General features: G+C 50.2%; 2 protein-coding genes across 2 annotated transcripts; both read right to left on the bottom strand.

Annotated features, from left to right (window-relative positions):
• Positions 1-383: 383 nt before the first annotated feature.
• Positions 384-3,436, bottom strand: LOC129676601 (trefoil factor 2-like). The gene is made up of 4 exons (XM_055607018.1): positions 3,358-3,436; positions 2,577-2,726; positions 1,696-1,845; positions 384-454 (listed from the first exon to the last, which is right to left on the bottom strand). The coding sequence occupies exons 1-4, from the start codon at positions 3,434-3,436 to the stop codon at positions 384-386; spliced, it is 450 nt and encodes a 149-aa protein (XP_055462993.1).
• Positions 3,437-12,662: 9,226 nt separating this feature from the next.
• LOC129676734 (trefoil factor 2) lies at positions 12,663-15,191 on the bottom strand. The gene is made up of 4 exons (XM_055607268.1): positions 15,113-15,191; positions 14,256-14,405; positions 13,378-13,524; positions 12,663-12,779 (listed from the first exon to the last, which is right to left on the bottom strand). Exons 1-4 carry the CDS (start codon positions 15,189-15,191, stop codon positions 12,766-12,768), a joined length of 390 nt encoding a protein of 129 aa, XP_055463243.1. The 3' UTR covers positions 12,663-12,765.
• Between the last annotated feature and the right edge of the window lie 740 nt (positions 15,192-15,931).

Raw genomic sequence — 15,931 nt, 5'->3', positions numbered from 1 at the left:
TATGAGAAGCCAGCCCTAATGCCATCACTGCACCGCACCCTCCTGATGAGGGAAACCATCAACAGCCCTTAGAACAGGGGTGTCTCAACCTTCCGAACGCTGTGAACCTTTAATACAGTCCCTCACATTGTGGTGACAACCCCCCCCCCCAAACCATAAAATCATTTCCGCTGCTACTTCATAGCTATAATCTCTCTACAGTTATGAATCGTAATGTAAATTGGAGAGAGAGCGCGACCCACAGGTTGAGAACCACTGCCTCAGACAACGCTTCAAGGAACGGAACCTTCCTACTCAAGGCTGCCTCACTGAAACGGTGCAACCTCCACTCAAGAATGTTCTTAAGGATGTTCTCAGGCCAGGAAACACCACTCAGGGTATACTCAGCGGCCAGGGACCACGTCAGGAGTGAGGGGCACGTGGAGCAGCTGGTAAAAATGGGGGACTTTAGGAACTGTGGTCAGAAGCCATGTGTTACTCCTATAGGGTCAGAGGTCAGGGTCCGTGGAGCTCTTTAAAGAACACTGAGCGTGTAGACCGGTCAAGATGGCGGGAATTCTGAAGTTCACACGTGCAGAACACTGTCCTTGTTGGAGTGGCCGAGAAGCAGCGTGCTGCTCTCAGAGGAGAGGAGAGGTGGCTAAAGAGATGCCCCTCACACACCCTCACATGCCCACATCCACCCACTGGGGCTCCCGGCTGCACACACCGATGGGCTCACACACAGACATACTCACACACTACCGCACACAAGTGCACACGCGTGCATTCAAGTACTTGTGCATAGACCCTTGCACACACCATGTATTCACACCCAAGCTCACACACCTACACACACAACTGCACGTGTGCACACGTTCTCATCCACGCCGCCGCCACACACGTGCCGCAATGAAACCAAAATAAAATGTGCCAGGTTTGAAACGCTTTTCCTTACTTTGAAAAAAAAAAAAAATGCCATGTCTAGCTACCGCGGTGGATCAAGACAGTCCAAGAAAGCCCAGAAGTTGCTGGAGTCTGGTTGAGGCTCTCTTCTTCTGGCTTGCAGCTCCCGGGAGCCAGTGGCTCGGCTGTGGTACCTCTCAGTAATGACAGTCTGCAGATGGAAAAGGGGGATGGGAGGTAAGCGCACCGAGCAGCCAAGGGCGCCTATGCTCAGAAGCCTGGCTGGCTCCCAAAGGGCAGGTTCTGAGCCAGGACAGAGCCAGACAAGGATGACATCCCAGCCTTAGTGTTCTCTGAGGGCCTGCTCTCCTCAGACTCTTAGAAATTCCCCTGCAAGAAAACGCTGACCAGGGTGCCTGGTCACATGACCAGCACAGCAAAGCATCCTGTCAAGCCTGAGTTCTGATCCCCAGAATCCACATAAAAAGACAGGGATGTTGAGGCATGGCTGTAACCCTGGTACTGAGAGCGGGTTGGGGGTGGGAGAGATACACAGACCCCTGGAACTCACGGCCCAGGCAGCCTAGCCAATCGGTGAGCTCCAAGTTCAATGAGAGACAAAAAGCTATGGTGGAGAGGGGCTAAAGAAGGTACCTGATGTCAAACCCTGGCCTCCACATACAGGTACGTGCATGCACACACACACATATACAGAAGCATTCACCAGAAGGAGGGGCCCTGGGCAGGCGGGAGAGGGTGGGAGTGGCCCGTGCCAGGCCCCAGGCAAACCCCACCTGCAGCCATTTTTACCTTCCACAGACTCTGGGAAGAAGCACCAGGGCAGGTTAGGGATCGCTTCTGAGAAGCAGCAGTTTCGTCGTAAGGTACATTCATCGGGGATGATGTCTGGGTACGCACAGTTCTTTCGGGCTGTCACTTCCATGACACACTGCTCAGATGCTGGTGGTAGACAAGAGCAGCATTACAAGGCTCAGCCAGGCTGGCCCCTCTCTGAGGGCCGCCAGTCCAGCCTTCCCAGCGACCTTGGAGGGCAGGACAGCTGAGAATTGCTGCAGAACTGGGACCTCGGGAAAACCATGTCACCTTCTCTGGACTCAGTGTTCTGCTCTGTGAAATATGGGTAGCCCACGTACCAAGCCCAGGAGAGGCCTGGAGACGCTGGTACCTAAAGAGACCTCACACGCAGCCACTCACCCACCTGCCTTTCCTTCAGAGCACCCTGAACACTGGGGAGGGTATTCCCCCACTGGGAGTGTACCCCAATTGTAAGGTCCATGCTTGCAGAGGACTCACACACAGCTAGCCTCATGCATGCTGTATTCACAGATTGCCCTGGCTTGGAATCCATTCCAAAAACAAAAACAAAAACCTGCCAGAAGCCTCAACATGCTTCTTAATGTCTGCAGACTGTGTGTAGGGGAAGTAATGCCATCTTATCTAAAGACTCCATTTCCCTTTGGGACCTGCTTCGGAAGTTAAGCCTTATAAGTACAGGCAAGTGTAGATCCAGAGTATGGGATTTGGGAAGGGGAATAAAAGAGGCAGTTAAGGCTTCTTTTTTGTTTCCCTGAGCTAGCTCTAGACAAATAGCCAGGCTTGAAAGAACCTGCTCCAGACCTTGCCCACGGCCAGGTGACAGCTGACAGGAGGCCCGGGCTCTTCAAAGTTACCTTGGTTTGGAAGTGGGTAGAAACACCAGGGGACCCCACTGACGCTGGAGTCAAAGCAGCATCCCATGTCGAAGCACTGGTCGCTGGTGATGCCGGGGAAGCCACAGTCCTCCCTGTTGTAGAGTGCCAGCCTAGAGCACCGGCAGGGGGCTGTGGGGAGGTCCACCATGGTCAGACCTGCCCAGGCTGTCAGATGCCTGCCCCAACCTGCTCTGGGGTCTTAGAGACCTTCCACAGTCCCACTGCCCAGAGAGTGATGTGAGGTCTTATTTTGCCCATGTTAGAGATGTCTGGCTTCCTTCTGAGGAAAGCACAGGCTTTTGTTGAAGCCATTTAATTTGTTAAGAAAGGAGAGAAGAGAGAGAGAGAGAGAGAGAGAAAGAACAAAGAAGGAAAGGAAAGAAAGAAAGGAAGAAAGAAAGAAAAAGAAAGAAAAGAAAAAGAAAGAAAAACAGAGCAAGGCAACACAAATCTTCTGAAGAACTTGACTTTGTGGACCTGAGCAGAGGTCAAGGTAGAAGGTGAGCAGGATGGCCTGAAAGCAGCAGATCTCCTGCCCTCCTAGCCAGGCCCACACCTCTACACACGGCCCTTCTGAATAAGATTCTGGGTGAGCATCAACAGCGGCAGCCAGACTGCAGGGTGCTGCCCGGCTCCTCTCAAGCTGTTACGCTGTCTCTGTCCTCTGAGGGGACATAGAAAAGCCCCACCTGCTACAGGTGATGGATGGCCTGGAGCCCACCACTCCCACCTGCAGAGTCTCCAGGGGACTTTTACTTACAAGGTTTCTGGCCTTCCACCAGAGCATACAGCCCTAAGACGAGGACCACTGCCAGGAGATGCGCACCTCGAGGCCCCATGTCTGCTCCACTCTACCTGGGCAGCCTGCAGAATCCCCAGGTCCAAGGAACTGCTGTTTTATTGGCTCCTGTTTGTTTGCTCAATGGCTCTGATAACTGCCCCCTACCAGTGGCCTCACCCCTCTGGATTTTTTGTACAGAAAAGTTGACATAGCTCCAAGTGGAGGCCGGGAGGAGGGAGGGAGAAACCCCTAAGAGGATAGTCCTGGGCTGGGTCACTGAGCAGGAAGCAGGATCGTGCCAGGCTACTCATGGGGAATGGGCCATGTGTGCAGCTGGAGCCGGGCACTTGCAGGGTCACGACCAGAAAGGGATTAGCCATGTGCTGTTACTCTGGATAAAGTTTGTGGTTACCACGGTGGCTTCTGGTTTCTCTGTCTTTTGGTTTTGTTTTAATATCTGGAGGGAGGCTATTGGGGGGGGGAATGAAGAGCACAGAAAAGAGCCTTCCATCCAAGAGCCTTCGTGGGAATGGGGGGCATCTCACAGGATTGTAGAAGGCTCCTCTGGGTACCAACTTTGCATCCCTGATGCAGAGCATGATGCTAGAAGTGAAGAATTAGCTCTCGTCATTGGAAAGGCACTCTTCAACAGTGCAATTCAGCAATTTTGTTCTCCTCCAATTATGTCCTTCTAATATGCAGTGCCACAGACTCAATGCCTGCAGTCCAAAATGGGAAGCTGATCTAGTGAAGAAAAAAAAATGATCCAAAGAAAACACTGAAACTAGCCTGGCTACCATTAAATCGAACAACTCTGTGCCTGGCACTAAGGCCACGTGATGTCATCACTGAGCTTCTGACAGGACTGGGCAGACCCACTCAATAGCCCTACAACTGAAAGCACAGGCTCTGTCTTGGCCAGCTCCACTCACCTCCTGCAGCGTGCCTCAGCAGACATCCCATATCATGCACATCCCCAGCGCTGAGGGTGTCCACTACAGCTTACAATTCCATTTTCCCGATTCACTTCTCAGCCCCTTGGGGCCTGGCCTCAGAGAGTCTTGCCTAGTCTCACAGGCTTTTCTCCAGAAACTTGGAGCAAGCCTCCACGGTCCCGTGACTCTCGCATGCCGCACTTCATGAAAGCAGTGACATGTGCTTGACCTGCTGCCAGATCAAGTCTCTTGGACCACTGCTCTGCTGTGCTCCAGCCCCCACCGAAGCCTGCACAGCTGAACCTGGGCACTGTTTCCCGTGTGGCTCTGTGCAGCAGGCCCTGGTGACTGTCCTGTCAACTACTCTCTTTGCAGTGACTCTTCTTTCTAATGAAAGCCTTTCAAATGAGTTTTCAAGTTTACACCCCGGGGCATTTGAAGGGAGGGATCACCTCTGGTCACCTTTTCTGTTGTTCCAGTGAGGAGTGTGAGGGCTTTTTTGAGTGACACTAAACTCCTTGACAATTAGATGCTTCCTCTAGCCTTGCTTTTCTTGCCAAACCTCACATTGTTCTTTCTTCTTTTCTTTTTTTTGGCTATGATTCTCACTATAAATTTGGGTAAAAGCAGCAAGTAGCAGCTATGCCGTAGCCTGAATGTTATCCTGTCTTGAAATTTCCTCCACCAAAGAAAATTAGTCCATGATTTTGAATTCAGATTCCCGAGACTGTTTAAGGTATGGGCAGAATGTGTCCAAATTCTTTGGCATAATAGAACACAGATGGCCTCTAGCTCAATGCCAAATAATGTTCCTTTCATCTCAACTCTCATGACCATGTTTTTGCGGCCATTTTTTCTACCTATAGGTTTTGGTTTCTGAGCTCCTTTCAGAACATCCCATTAATTTCTGCTTGCAGCATTCTGGGATTTGTCTAACCTCATCTGCAAATTCCTCTACATTTGTTTTTTCCAGACAAGTGACAAAGGCTGATCCATGCGTTCAAATTTAATCACAACACATCACTCCACACTAAGTGTTTTGTATTAGTTAGTTTTCCTCTCGCAGTGATCAAATATTGACAGAAGCAGCTCCAGGGAGCAAATGTTTCTTTTGGCTCACAGTTTGAGAAAGATATCAGTCCATGATAATATAGAAAAAGGCAAGCGTGGCAGAGTGGCTCTGTGGAGGTTAGTATGTGACAGAAGTTGTCAGGTAGCTTCCAGATCAGGAACCAGAGGGCTCAGACCAGGATAAAAGATGACATCGTGTCACGGCCTCTCCTAATAGCCTACCTCTATAAAGCAGGCTTTATTCCTTATGTGTTCTACAATCTCCAAAACCGGATGTCAATTATGTGTCCAAACATTTGAGCCTGTGTGTGTGTGGGGGGGGGGCTCATTTCAGACTCAAACCACGACAGTGTGTAACACAAAAGTAAAAATCTACTATACCCATAACAAAGCAAGGAAACACATCCAACAACCATTAGAAAGGCTGGTGGAGGGCTGGAGAGATGGCTCAGTGGTTAAGAGCACTGTCTGCTCTTCCAAAGGTCATGAGTTCAATTCCTGGCAACCACATGGTGGCTCACAACCATCTATAATGTGAACCGATTCTCTCTTCTGGCAGGCGTAAATTCAGATAGAACACTCATATACATAAAATAAATAAAAAAATTTAAAAAAAAAAAAAGAAAGGCTGGTGGGAAGAAACAAATCCAGAAACTCAAATAACTTTAATGAGGATAATTTTCTTTAAAAAAAAATCACCTTGCAGGAAAAAAATGATTAAGAAAAATCTTAAACAGGCTGAGAAAAACCATTGCATTAACGGCTGACATTTCTCCCTGAAACAATGGAACCTAGCAGTGATGGAACCACCTGTTTAAAGGGCTGGGCCACATCAGAGTGCTATACCCTGGGAAAACATCCCTCAAAACTGTTTTTAGATGTGCAGAAGGTGCTGTTTGAAAATCTGTCCTCCAAGGGACTTCACAGGGAATTCAGGCTGATGTTTCCCCATATTGCCCGACCCAGCCCTTCTCCCAACCCTCAGGCTGGGCTGGCTCAGTCATGGTACCAACTTGACCCTGTGTTAGCTTTCAACATACAGCTTAATAGAGTCTGTACAATTTCTTATTTGGTTTGCTTATTTGGTTTGCACATTGTGGGGAGCCAGACTGATCCAAGCTTTTTCTCAAAGGCTCTAATGAAAGGATGAAGGGAACTTTAGGTCTGTGTCCAGGCTCAGCAAGGCCAGTCTACAGCTATAGCCAGTGCCTCAGAGGAGTCAAGGTGGCAGCTTCCATGTACCAAACCCTTTCCCCCCTGGGGTGTGGTTATCAGTCGTAAGGCAGCTGTGTCTGGGGTATCACATGTTCTGACCTGACCCCCTTTCCAAAGTAAAAATAAAAAAAAATAGGATATATGATGCTCTAGTTCTTAATTGACTTGGTTGGCATAAGTCATCAGCTTAGGCAATATTTCCTGCTCCCAGCTATTGCTCTTGTCTTCTTTATTTCTCACCACGGGTCCTTCCACTCAACACCTTGCTGGTCAGGACCCTTTTAACTATGGGTTCATGGTATATTAATGCCAGTATATTATCGCCAGTATATTAATATATATATAATAAGTATATATAATAAGGCCAGTATATTAATGACTTGCTATGTTTCTACAACAAAACAAACATACAAGCAAGCAAAAACCTGATAAAAGACGTGTAATTATTTGGGACTTATTTGGCTCACAGTTCCAGATCTTGCATAGGAATTGTTGCCCCCACAGCGTTAGTCCTGAAATTATTGCTGAGTGTTGAAGGACTCCAGGAATGGTGGTTGGGTTTAGAAGTTTTGAATGACACAAGAGCCACTTACTCCCTTCTCACAGGTAAAATACTTCTAATCAAGGGATCAATCGCCTGTCCCTGCTTATCCAGGAGTAGCCAGCTGTGTCTCCAGCCCACCCACAGAACTGCTGAAAGACATGAACCCAGCCCTTCTACAGAAACGCTGGCCAGCACACCTTGATACAGCAGAGCCAGGATCCCATTCACACTAGCCTGAGCATCTCCCTGTGTGTGTGCATCTCCCTGAGTCATGAGTGTGTGAGTCACAGATCATTGTTTTCAGTCCCAGCTTTGTGGGCGAAAGGTGTTTGACCATCCTCATAACTTTAGGAAGGGGTCCCTCCCTCTCCAGAGATCTGTACAGTCATATCTTTGGATAGTCTCCAAGGATGTTTGTGGGGTAGATAACCTTAGGAAGCAGATAAGATGTTTCTCTTAGAGCAAAGGGTCCCTGAAATTAGGGTCCCTCCCTACTTTTTGCACTGTACATGAGGTACCCTCTGAGCCTGTCCTGTCCTATTAAGGCAATGGTTTCAGGACCAAGGGAACATCATGCTGCTTGCTCCACCATAAGTAACAGACCCTTTGTCTGTAGCCCAGGTATGGCCAGGCTCCCAACAGCGTTTGTGAGACTCTGGCAAAGCAGACTGTACACTTGCAAGTAACATAAGATGATTGGCCCTTCTCAGACTGAAGGGATTCACCTCCTGAGAGGGGTCAGGTGTGAATTCTTCTGAGGTGTGAATCCCTCCAGGCCCTCTGCTAACTGGGATGAGGGTCACACCCCTGCCAGCACATTCAGTGTCTGAATGTGATAGTTTTGTGTAATCGAATCTGCTGCTCAGAAAAGTTCATCCTGCTGTTAATCGCCGAGAAAAGAGGTTAAGATACCATGTATGGATATAACCTAGAACCTCTGCTCAAAAGAAGCCCGTGGTAGCTCAGTAACCAATTGGTTTCCCATAGTAAGGGGAACAGGCACCATTTCTGACAGAAACTCAATGGCAGGCTCTTGGACCTCCCTACCCCCGAAGGGAGGAGCAGTCCTGCTAGGCCACAGAGGAGGACTTTGCATCCAGTCCTGAAGATACCTGATAAAACAGGGTCAGAAGAAAGGGGAGGAGGTCCTCCCCTATCAGTGGACTTGAAAAGGGGCAGGAAGGAGATGAGGGAGGAAAGGAGGGATTTGGAGGTATGAGGGAGTGGGATACAGCTGGGATACAGAGTTAATAAAATGTGACTAATAAAAAATAAATTTAAAAAAAAGATGTGCCTTTGAAGTCCTGTTCCTTGTCCTTGGGGCCCTGACCACAGGCTTCCTGGTGGCTGTCAAAGCTCTCCAGGAAACTCCACGGCTGACGCTTGGCAGCTTGGTGTCTTCCTCCTTGGCTCATGCTCCCCACCAGGCTTCCAAGCCGTCATTTGTGCCCACACGTGGCTTCTCTCCACTGTCCCAGAGTCAAGGATGTTTTCCTAAGTTACCATTATCGTTCTTCAATGCTATAAATGACCCTGCAAACACGATCAAAAGCCACAGCTTGAACTTGAGCACTGGTTCCTGGTCTGGCCCTCCGTTCAACAGTGGATAGAAGCCCAGCCTTGTGTGGGGTGTTCTCTGGAGTCAATGGTCTGGAACAGAAAGGCTTACAGACCAGGCAAAGGCACAGCCCACACAGCGTGGTGTATCACCCTCAGAGCTCAGTGGAAGCATGGGGAAGAAGAAGTTAACAGCTATGAGATATTCAGGGTCCTTCCCTGCCCCAAGATTGTGGTCACAGGCACCACAGTGGAGACTCAAGTCAGTGGCCCAAGCTGGAACATGAGCCATGCTCTCACCTTACCTCTGCCTCAGGGTAAGGGTGCCTGGGCATCCCCGTGACTCGCAGAGCACTGGGTCTCTACCCTGCCTGTTAGGCTGAGCACATGTGGTCCACCTGCACCTCAGTGGATCCCAGGTGTGAGGTTGCCACAGGCAAGGCAGAGCTGTGGCCCTTTCCATTCCTCTGCCTCTCTCTCTCTCTCTCCCTCCCTCTCCCTCCCTCCTTCTGTGCCTCCCCTCCCTCAGGGCTGGGAGTTGACTCTAGGGCCATCCATGTCCTAGGCAAGCACTCTGCCCCTGAGCATACTCCCTAGCCTACATTTTATGTTTTATTTTGAGACAAGGTTTCAACAAATCACTCAGTCTGGCCTTGAACTCACTCTGTAGCCCAGGCAGGACTTGAACTCATGATCCTCCTGCCTCAAGCTTCCGGAATAGCAGTGACTGCTGGTCCGCTAGGACCACCCCTTTCCATCATTTCTGACTCCTTGCCTCTCCTCATCATATGGCACGCCTTCAAGAGTCCCAACTCACTTGCCAGCTACAAGAAATAAGTCTTAGGGTGTCACTCCTGTCTCACAAGCATCTCTGGGTGCCCAGTGTCTACACTGGATGCACCTTCCGTTCTGCAGACTTTCCACTTACAGGAGTTAACCAGTCTCGAACAATACCAAACAACTATGACGCCAAACCTTTGATGAGTGCATGGATCGGGGCTCCGTTGCTGCAAGTCACTAAGTCTCCTAGGATGGCCTTGAACTGGTGATCCTCCTACCTCAGCCTCCTGAATAGCTGTGATAGCAGGTTTGAACCACCAGACTGTGTTGCTGTGGGTGGAGTTGGCCCTCCACGCCCCAGATCCACCAGCTGGAACTAGCCCCAGTGCCTTCCAGTTGCCTGCATTTTATTGACAACATCTCCTCCTCCTTCATTTTGTTGTTTCCAAAGCAATGTGTTCACAAAACTCTTTATTCACTGTGCCAGCAGCAGTCTCCCATGTGTTACTGTGCTGACAAAGATGTCAAGAAGACTTAAGGAATTCCTGGCATTTGGTTAGGATGGAGGGTCTGTATCTGAGCACATTCTACGGAGGGACTCATTTGACCAGTGCCTGTTGAAGGTGTTTTATTTCAAACAGATCTTGGTTCTTAAAGTCCTAGGTCCTGAGAATGAGGCACGCGCTGACAAGCCACAAGCTGACTCACTGGTTCTGATTCAAAAGCCTCGGGTTTCTTGCAGAGTAGGGAACAGATGCCAAAAGTGCAGAGGGGCCATGAGCACAGAGCAGAGCTCTGTCCACAGAGCCTGGGTGGGTCCGGGACCGATCCACCTGCAGAGATTAATGGCTGGGTAACGTGGCAATTGCAAAACATGCTATTAGCTTTCGTTGCTAATAGCTTAAACAGCACCGTGGCACTAATCTGTTCAAATCAGCCTCCAGGAGGTGGCCTGTGTACACAGCCGTGTCACCCTGCCTTCAGGGGCGTGTCCCCAAATGTGCCAACGGGAACACCGCCTTTACAAAGGAGTCACAGTGGTTGAAAGAATGATTTTTTATTAAGCACGTGGGAGGTGGGACAGTGTGCTTTAATTAAATAAACATCACAGCAGTGATCCCGGCGGGTGTGGACGGGGGAGTTACTCCTGCCTAGAGACACCCTAAGGCATGCTATGACGAGGCAATGAGCCCAGAGAGCGATTTTGTCGAAATGGAATTTTAAAATAAAGATCGTTCCCAGAGCTTTTCATTACGATGGTAATGTGCACGGGCACTGGGCAGCCTAGGGTTCTGTACGTGTTAAAGAAAATAAGCTGGGGCTGGAAGGCTGGGTGAGCAATAAAAACACTTGCTGCTCTTGCAGAAGCTCCAAATCCAGTGCCCAGGACCCCCAGAAGACATCTCAGAACTGCTTGTTCCTCTAGTTCCTGTCGGGCCACTTCAGGCCCCTACACACACACACACTCTCTCTCTCTCTCTCTCTCTCTGACACACAAATGCACACATACACACACAAATAAAGTCTTAGAAAAGGCAGAAAAGCATTTGTTTTACCCAAGGCTTATACTAAATTTAAAAAGCTATCAAGTACACAGGTATCCCTCAGACAGGAGAGCAGCCTGCAGTATGGCTTTAAGATTTCTTTATTTACCTATGTGTTATGTAAATAACAGGGATAACAGAATCTGGAACACTGTTTGTAAACTAAATAGGAAACTCAAAAGCAAAATCCAAGCACCATATCTTGGGAGTGGAGAATCTCTTGTCAGAAATGGGAGAAGCCCCCCCCCCCACACACACACACACATACCACAGATCCTCATGAGCTGATGGAGCAGAATGGCCAAGTGCAACCAGTACGTAACAGCTTTGCAAATGGAGGTCTGTATGAGAGCTTCGAGTCTCAAAGGGTCACTGCCAAATGCCATCAGCTGCTCATCTCCCTGTGCGGTTGTGCCCTTGGGAGGTGTGATGGGGCTTAGGTCAGCTTTGGCTTCCTTTTCTGCACAGCTCAGCTGAAAGAAACCCCTTCACCCACGCTCACCACACAGCTGCACCATCCTACCAGACCCTTTGTGATGGTTGAGCTTAGGTAGCAGAGTGTCACGCTGGACCTATGGTGATAGCACTTGCCTTCTTTTCCCAGCTCTTGGGAGGCAAAAGCAGGTGGATCTCTTGAGTTTGAGGCTAGCCTGGTCTACAGAGTGGCAGGACTACAGGACAGCAAGGACTACACAGAGAAACCCTGTCTCCAAAACCAAAACAGCACAAAGCTAAAGCAAAATCCTGTCTATCTTTGGTCACCTTGCTCTGCCGGGTATGTGGGCCACGTGGCTTGCCAAATCTGCTCAGCTCAGGTGGCGTGCTTGCTGCTGACCAGAACCGGACGACGGTTTAATTGAACTATGAAGGAAGATGCAGGCCTTAGGAATGTGCTGAGTTCAGGTTAAAAATCCCAGCATGCAATGGTTTAAACTCTAGAGATGCTTGAGCTTAGAAGCCTGAGAGTGTGTGGTGGGTTGGTCCAAGCTCTAGATCCGGGCCCTTCCTCATTACCACAGACTGACTGCCTGGAACACATTGTTATACCTCTGTACCATAGCAGCCAAAGGACAGCCTTGGGGCCATGTAGGAAGCCAGAGGCCACTCTTTCTTGCCACCTCTAGCTGGGAGGGCCTGAAAAGGGAGCACTTTCCCTCATTCCCCATAGTTGAGGGCGAGGTAAGAAAGAAGAGGAGGTGTGGGAGGGGGTACAGGCCAGCACCCACGGTACGGGCCAGCCGCAAGACGTCATAGGACACCCCCTTCTTGCCACCGAGGAGTTGCTGTGAGAAGCCAGCTCAGGGCAGACCTGCTGGCTGTATTCCAGGGGACCCCAGGGCTGTGGCCTCATGGACGGCTCAGCAAAATACACAGAGACACAGGGGCAGGTTACAGACCCTCGGCTCTCTCCCAGGACGGAGGACCAAAGAAGCTGTGTAGATTATCCCCGATCTGAGGCTTAAGGGTCCTACCAAACCCAAGCACACACACCAACACACACAACTGCACGCGTGCACACGTTCTCATCCACGCCGCGGCCAAACACCTGCCGCAATGAAACCAAAATAAAATTTGCCAGGTTTGAAACGCTTTTCTTTACTTGGAAAAAAATAATGCCGCATCTAGCTACCACAGTGGGTCAAGACAGTCCAAGAAAGCCCAGAAGTTGCTGGAGTCTGGTTGAGGCTCTCCTCTTCTGGCTTGCAGCTCCTGGGAGCCAGTGGCTCGGCCCTGGTACCTCTCAGTAATGACAGTCTGCAGATGGAAAAGGGGGATGGGAGGTAAGCGCACCCAGCAGCCGAGGGCGCCTATGCTCAGAAGCCTGGCTGGCTCCCAAAGGGCAGGTTCTGAGCCAGGACAGAGCCAGACAAGGATGACATCCCAGCCTTAGTGTTCTCTGAGGGCCTGCTCTCCTCAGACTCTTAGAAATTCCCCTGCAAGAAAACGCTGACCAGGGTGCCTGGTCACATGACCAGCACAGCAAAGCATCCTGTCAAGCCTGAGTTCTGATCCCCAGAATCCACATAAAAAGACAGGGATGTTGAGGCATGGCTGTAACCCTGGTACTGAGAGCGAGTTGGGGGTGGGAGAGATACACAGACCCCTGGAACTCACGGCCCAGGCAGCCTAGCCAATCGGTGAGCTCCAAGTTCAATGAGAGACAAAAACTATGGTGGAGAGGGGCTAAAGAAGATACCTGATGTCAAACCCTGGCCTCCACATACAGGTACGTGCATGCACACACACACACATACAGGAGCATTCACCAGAAGGAGGGGCCCTGGGCAGGCGGGAGAGGGTGGGAGTGGCCCGTGCCAGGCCCCAGGCAAACCCCACCTGCAGCCGTTTTTACCTTCCACAGACTCTGGGAAGAAGCACCAGGGCACCTGAAAGATCAAGTCGGAGAAGCAGCAGTCTCGAGAGGCGCACTCCTCGGGGCTGATGCCTGGGTACCCACAGTTCTCTCGAGCTGACGCTTCCATGACACACTGCTCAGATGCTGGTGGTAGACAAGAGCAGCATTACAAGGCTCGGCCAGGCTGGCCCCTCTCTGAGGGCCGCCAGTCCAGCCTTCCCAGCGACCTTGGAGGGCAGGACAGCTGAGAATGGCTGAAGAACTGGGACCTCGGGAAAACCATGTCACCTTCTCTGGACTCAGTGTTCTGCTCTGTGAAATATGGGTAGCCCACGTACCAAGCCCAGGAGAGGCCTGGAGACGCTGGTACCTAAAGAGACCTCACACGCAGCCACCCACCCACCTGCCTTTCCTTCAGAGCACCCTGAATACTGGGGAGGGAATTCCCCCACTGGGAGTGTGCCCCAGTGGTAAGGTCCATGCTTGCAGAGGACTCACACACAGCTAGCCTCATGCATGCTGTATTCACAGATTGCCCTGGCTTGGAATCCATTCCAAAAACAAAAACAAAAACCTGCCAGAAGCCTCAACATGCTTCTTAATGTCTGCAGACTGTGTGTAGGGGAAGTAATGCCATCTTATCTAAAGACTCCATTTCCCTTCGGGACCTGCTTTGGAAATTATGCCTTAAAAGTACAGGCAAGTGTAGATCCAGAGTATGGGATTTGGGAAGGGGAATAAAAGAGGCAGTTAAGGCTTCTTTTTTGTTCCCCTGAGCTAGCTCTAGACAAATAGCCAGGCTTCAAAGAACCTGTTCCAGACCTTGCCCACGGCCAGGTGACAGCTGACAGGAGGCCCGGGCTCTTCAAAGTTACCTTGGTTTGGAAGTGGGTAGAAACACCAGGGGACCCCACCGATGCTAGAGTCAAAGCAGCATCCCATGTCGAAGCACTGGTCACTGGTGATGTCGGGGAAGCCACAGTTCTTCCTGTTGGAGGGTGTCACCCTAGAGCACCGGCAGGGGGCTGTGGGGAGGTCCACCATGGTCAGACCTGCCCAGGCTGTCAGATGCCTGCCCCAACCTGCTCTGGGGTCTTAGGGACCTTCCACAGTCCCACTGCCCAGAGAGTGATGTGAGGTCTTATTTTGCCCATGTTAGAGATGTCTGGTTTCCTTCTGAGGAAAGCACAGGCTTTTGTTGAAACCATTTAATTTGTTACGAAAGGAGATAAAGAGAAAGAAAGAAAGAAAGAAAGAAAGAAAGAAAGAAAGAAAGAAAGAAAGAAAGAAAGAAAGAGAAAGAAAGAAAAAAGAAAAGAAAAAGGAAGGAAGGAAGAGAGAAAGAAAGAAAAGAAAAGAAAAAAGGAAGGAAGGAAGAGAAAAAGAAAGAAAGAAAGAAAAAGAAGAGCAAGGCAACACAAATCTTCTGAAGAACTTGACTTTGTGGACCTGAGCAGAGGTCAAGGTAGAAGGTGAGCAGGATGGCCTGAAAGCAGCAGATCTCCTGCCCTCCTAGCCAGGCCCACACCTCTACACACGGCCCTTCTGAATAAGATTCTGGGTGAGCATCAACAGCGGCAGCCAGACTGCAGGGTGCTGCCCGGCTCCTCTCAAGCTGTTACGCTGTCTCTGTCCTCTGAGGGGACATAGAATAGCCCCACCTGCTACAGGTGATGGATGGCCTGGAGCCCACCACTCCCACCTGCAGAGTCTCCAGGGGACTTTTACTTACAAGGTTTCTGGCCTTCCACCAGAGCATACAGCCCTAAGATGAGGATCACTGCCAGGAGATGCGCACCTCGAGGCCCCATGTCTGTTCCACTCTACCTGGGCAGCCTGCAGAATCCCCAGGTCCAAGGAACTGCTGTTTTATTGGCTCCTGTTTGTTTGCTCAATGGCTCTGATAACTGCCCCCTAGAAGTGGCCTCACCCCTCTGGGTTTTTTGTACAGAAAAGCTGACATAGCTCCAAGTGGAGGCCAGGAGGAGGGAGGGAGAAACCCCTAAGAGGATAGTCCTGGGCTGGGTCACTGAGCAGGAAGCAGGATCGTGCCAGGCTACTGATGGGGAATGGGCCACGTGTGCAACTAGAGCTGGGCACTTGCGGGGTCACGCCCAGGAAGGGATTAGCCATGTGCTGTTACTCTGGATAAAGTTTGTGGTTACCACGGTGGCTTCTGGTTTCTCTGTCTTTTGGTTTTGTTTTAATATCTGAAGGGAGGCTATGGAGGGAAATGAAGAGCACAGAAAAGAGCCTTCCATCCAAGAGCCTTCGTGGGAATGGGGGGCATCTCACAGGATTGTAGAAGGCTCCTCTGGGTACCAACTTTGCATCCCTGATGCAGAGCATGATGCTAGAAGTGAAGAATTAGCTCTCGTCATTGGAAAGGCACTCTTCAACAGTGCAATTCAGCAATTCTGCTCTCCTCCAATTACGTCCTTCTAATATGCAGTGCCACAGACTCAATGCCTGCAGTCCAAAATGGGAAGCTGATCTAGTGAAGAAAAAAAAAATGATCCAAAGAAAACACTGAAACTAGCCTGGCTACCAT

The sequence above is a fragment of the Psammomys obesus genome, unplaced genomic scaffold (genome assembly GCF_907164565.1).
Source record: "Psammomys obesus unplaced genomic scaffold, mPsaObe1.curated_primary_1811, whole genome shotgun sequence".
Classification (NCBI taxonomy): domain Eukaryota; kingdom Metazoa; phylum Chordata; class Mammalia; order Rodentia; family Muridae; genus Psammomys; species Psammomys obesus.
This window is presented reverse-complemented; position numbering and strand designations above follow the sequence as displayed.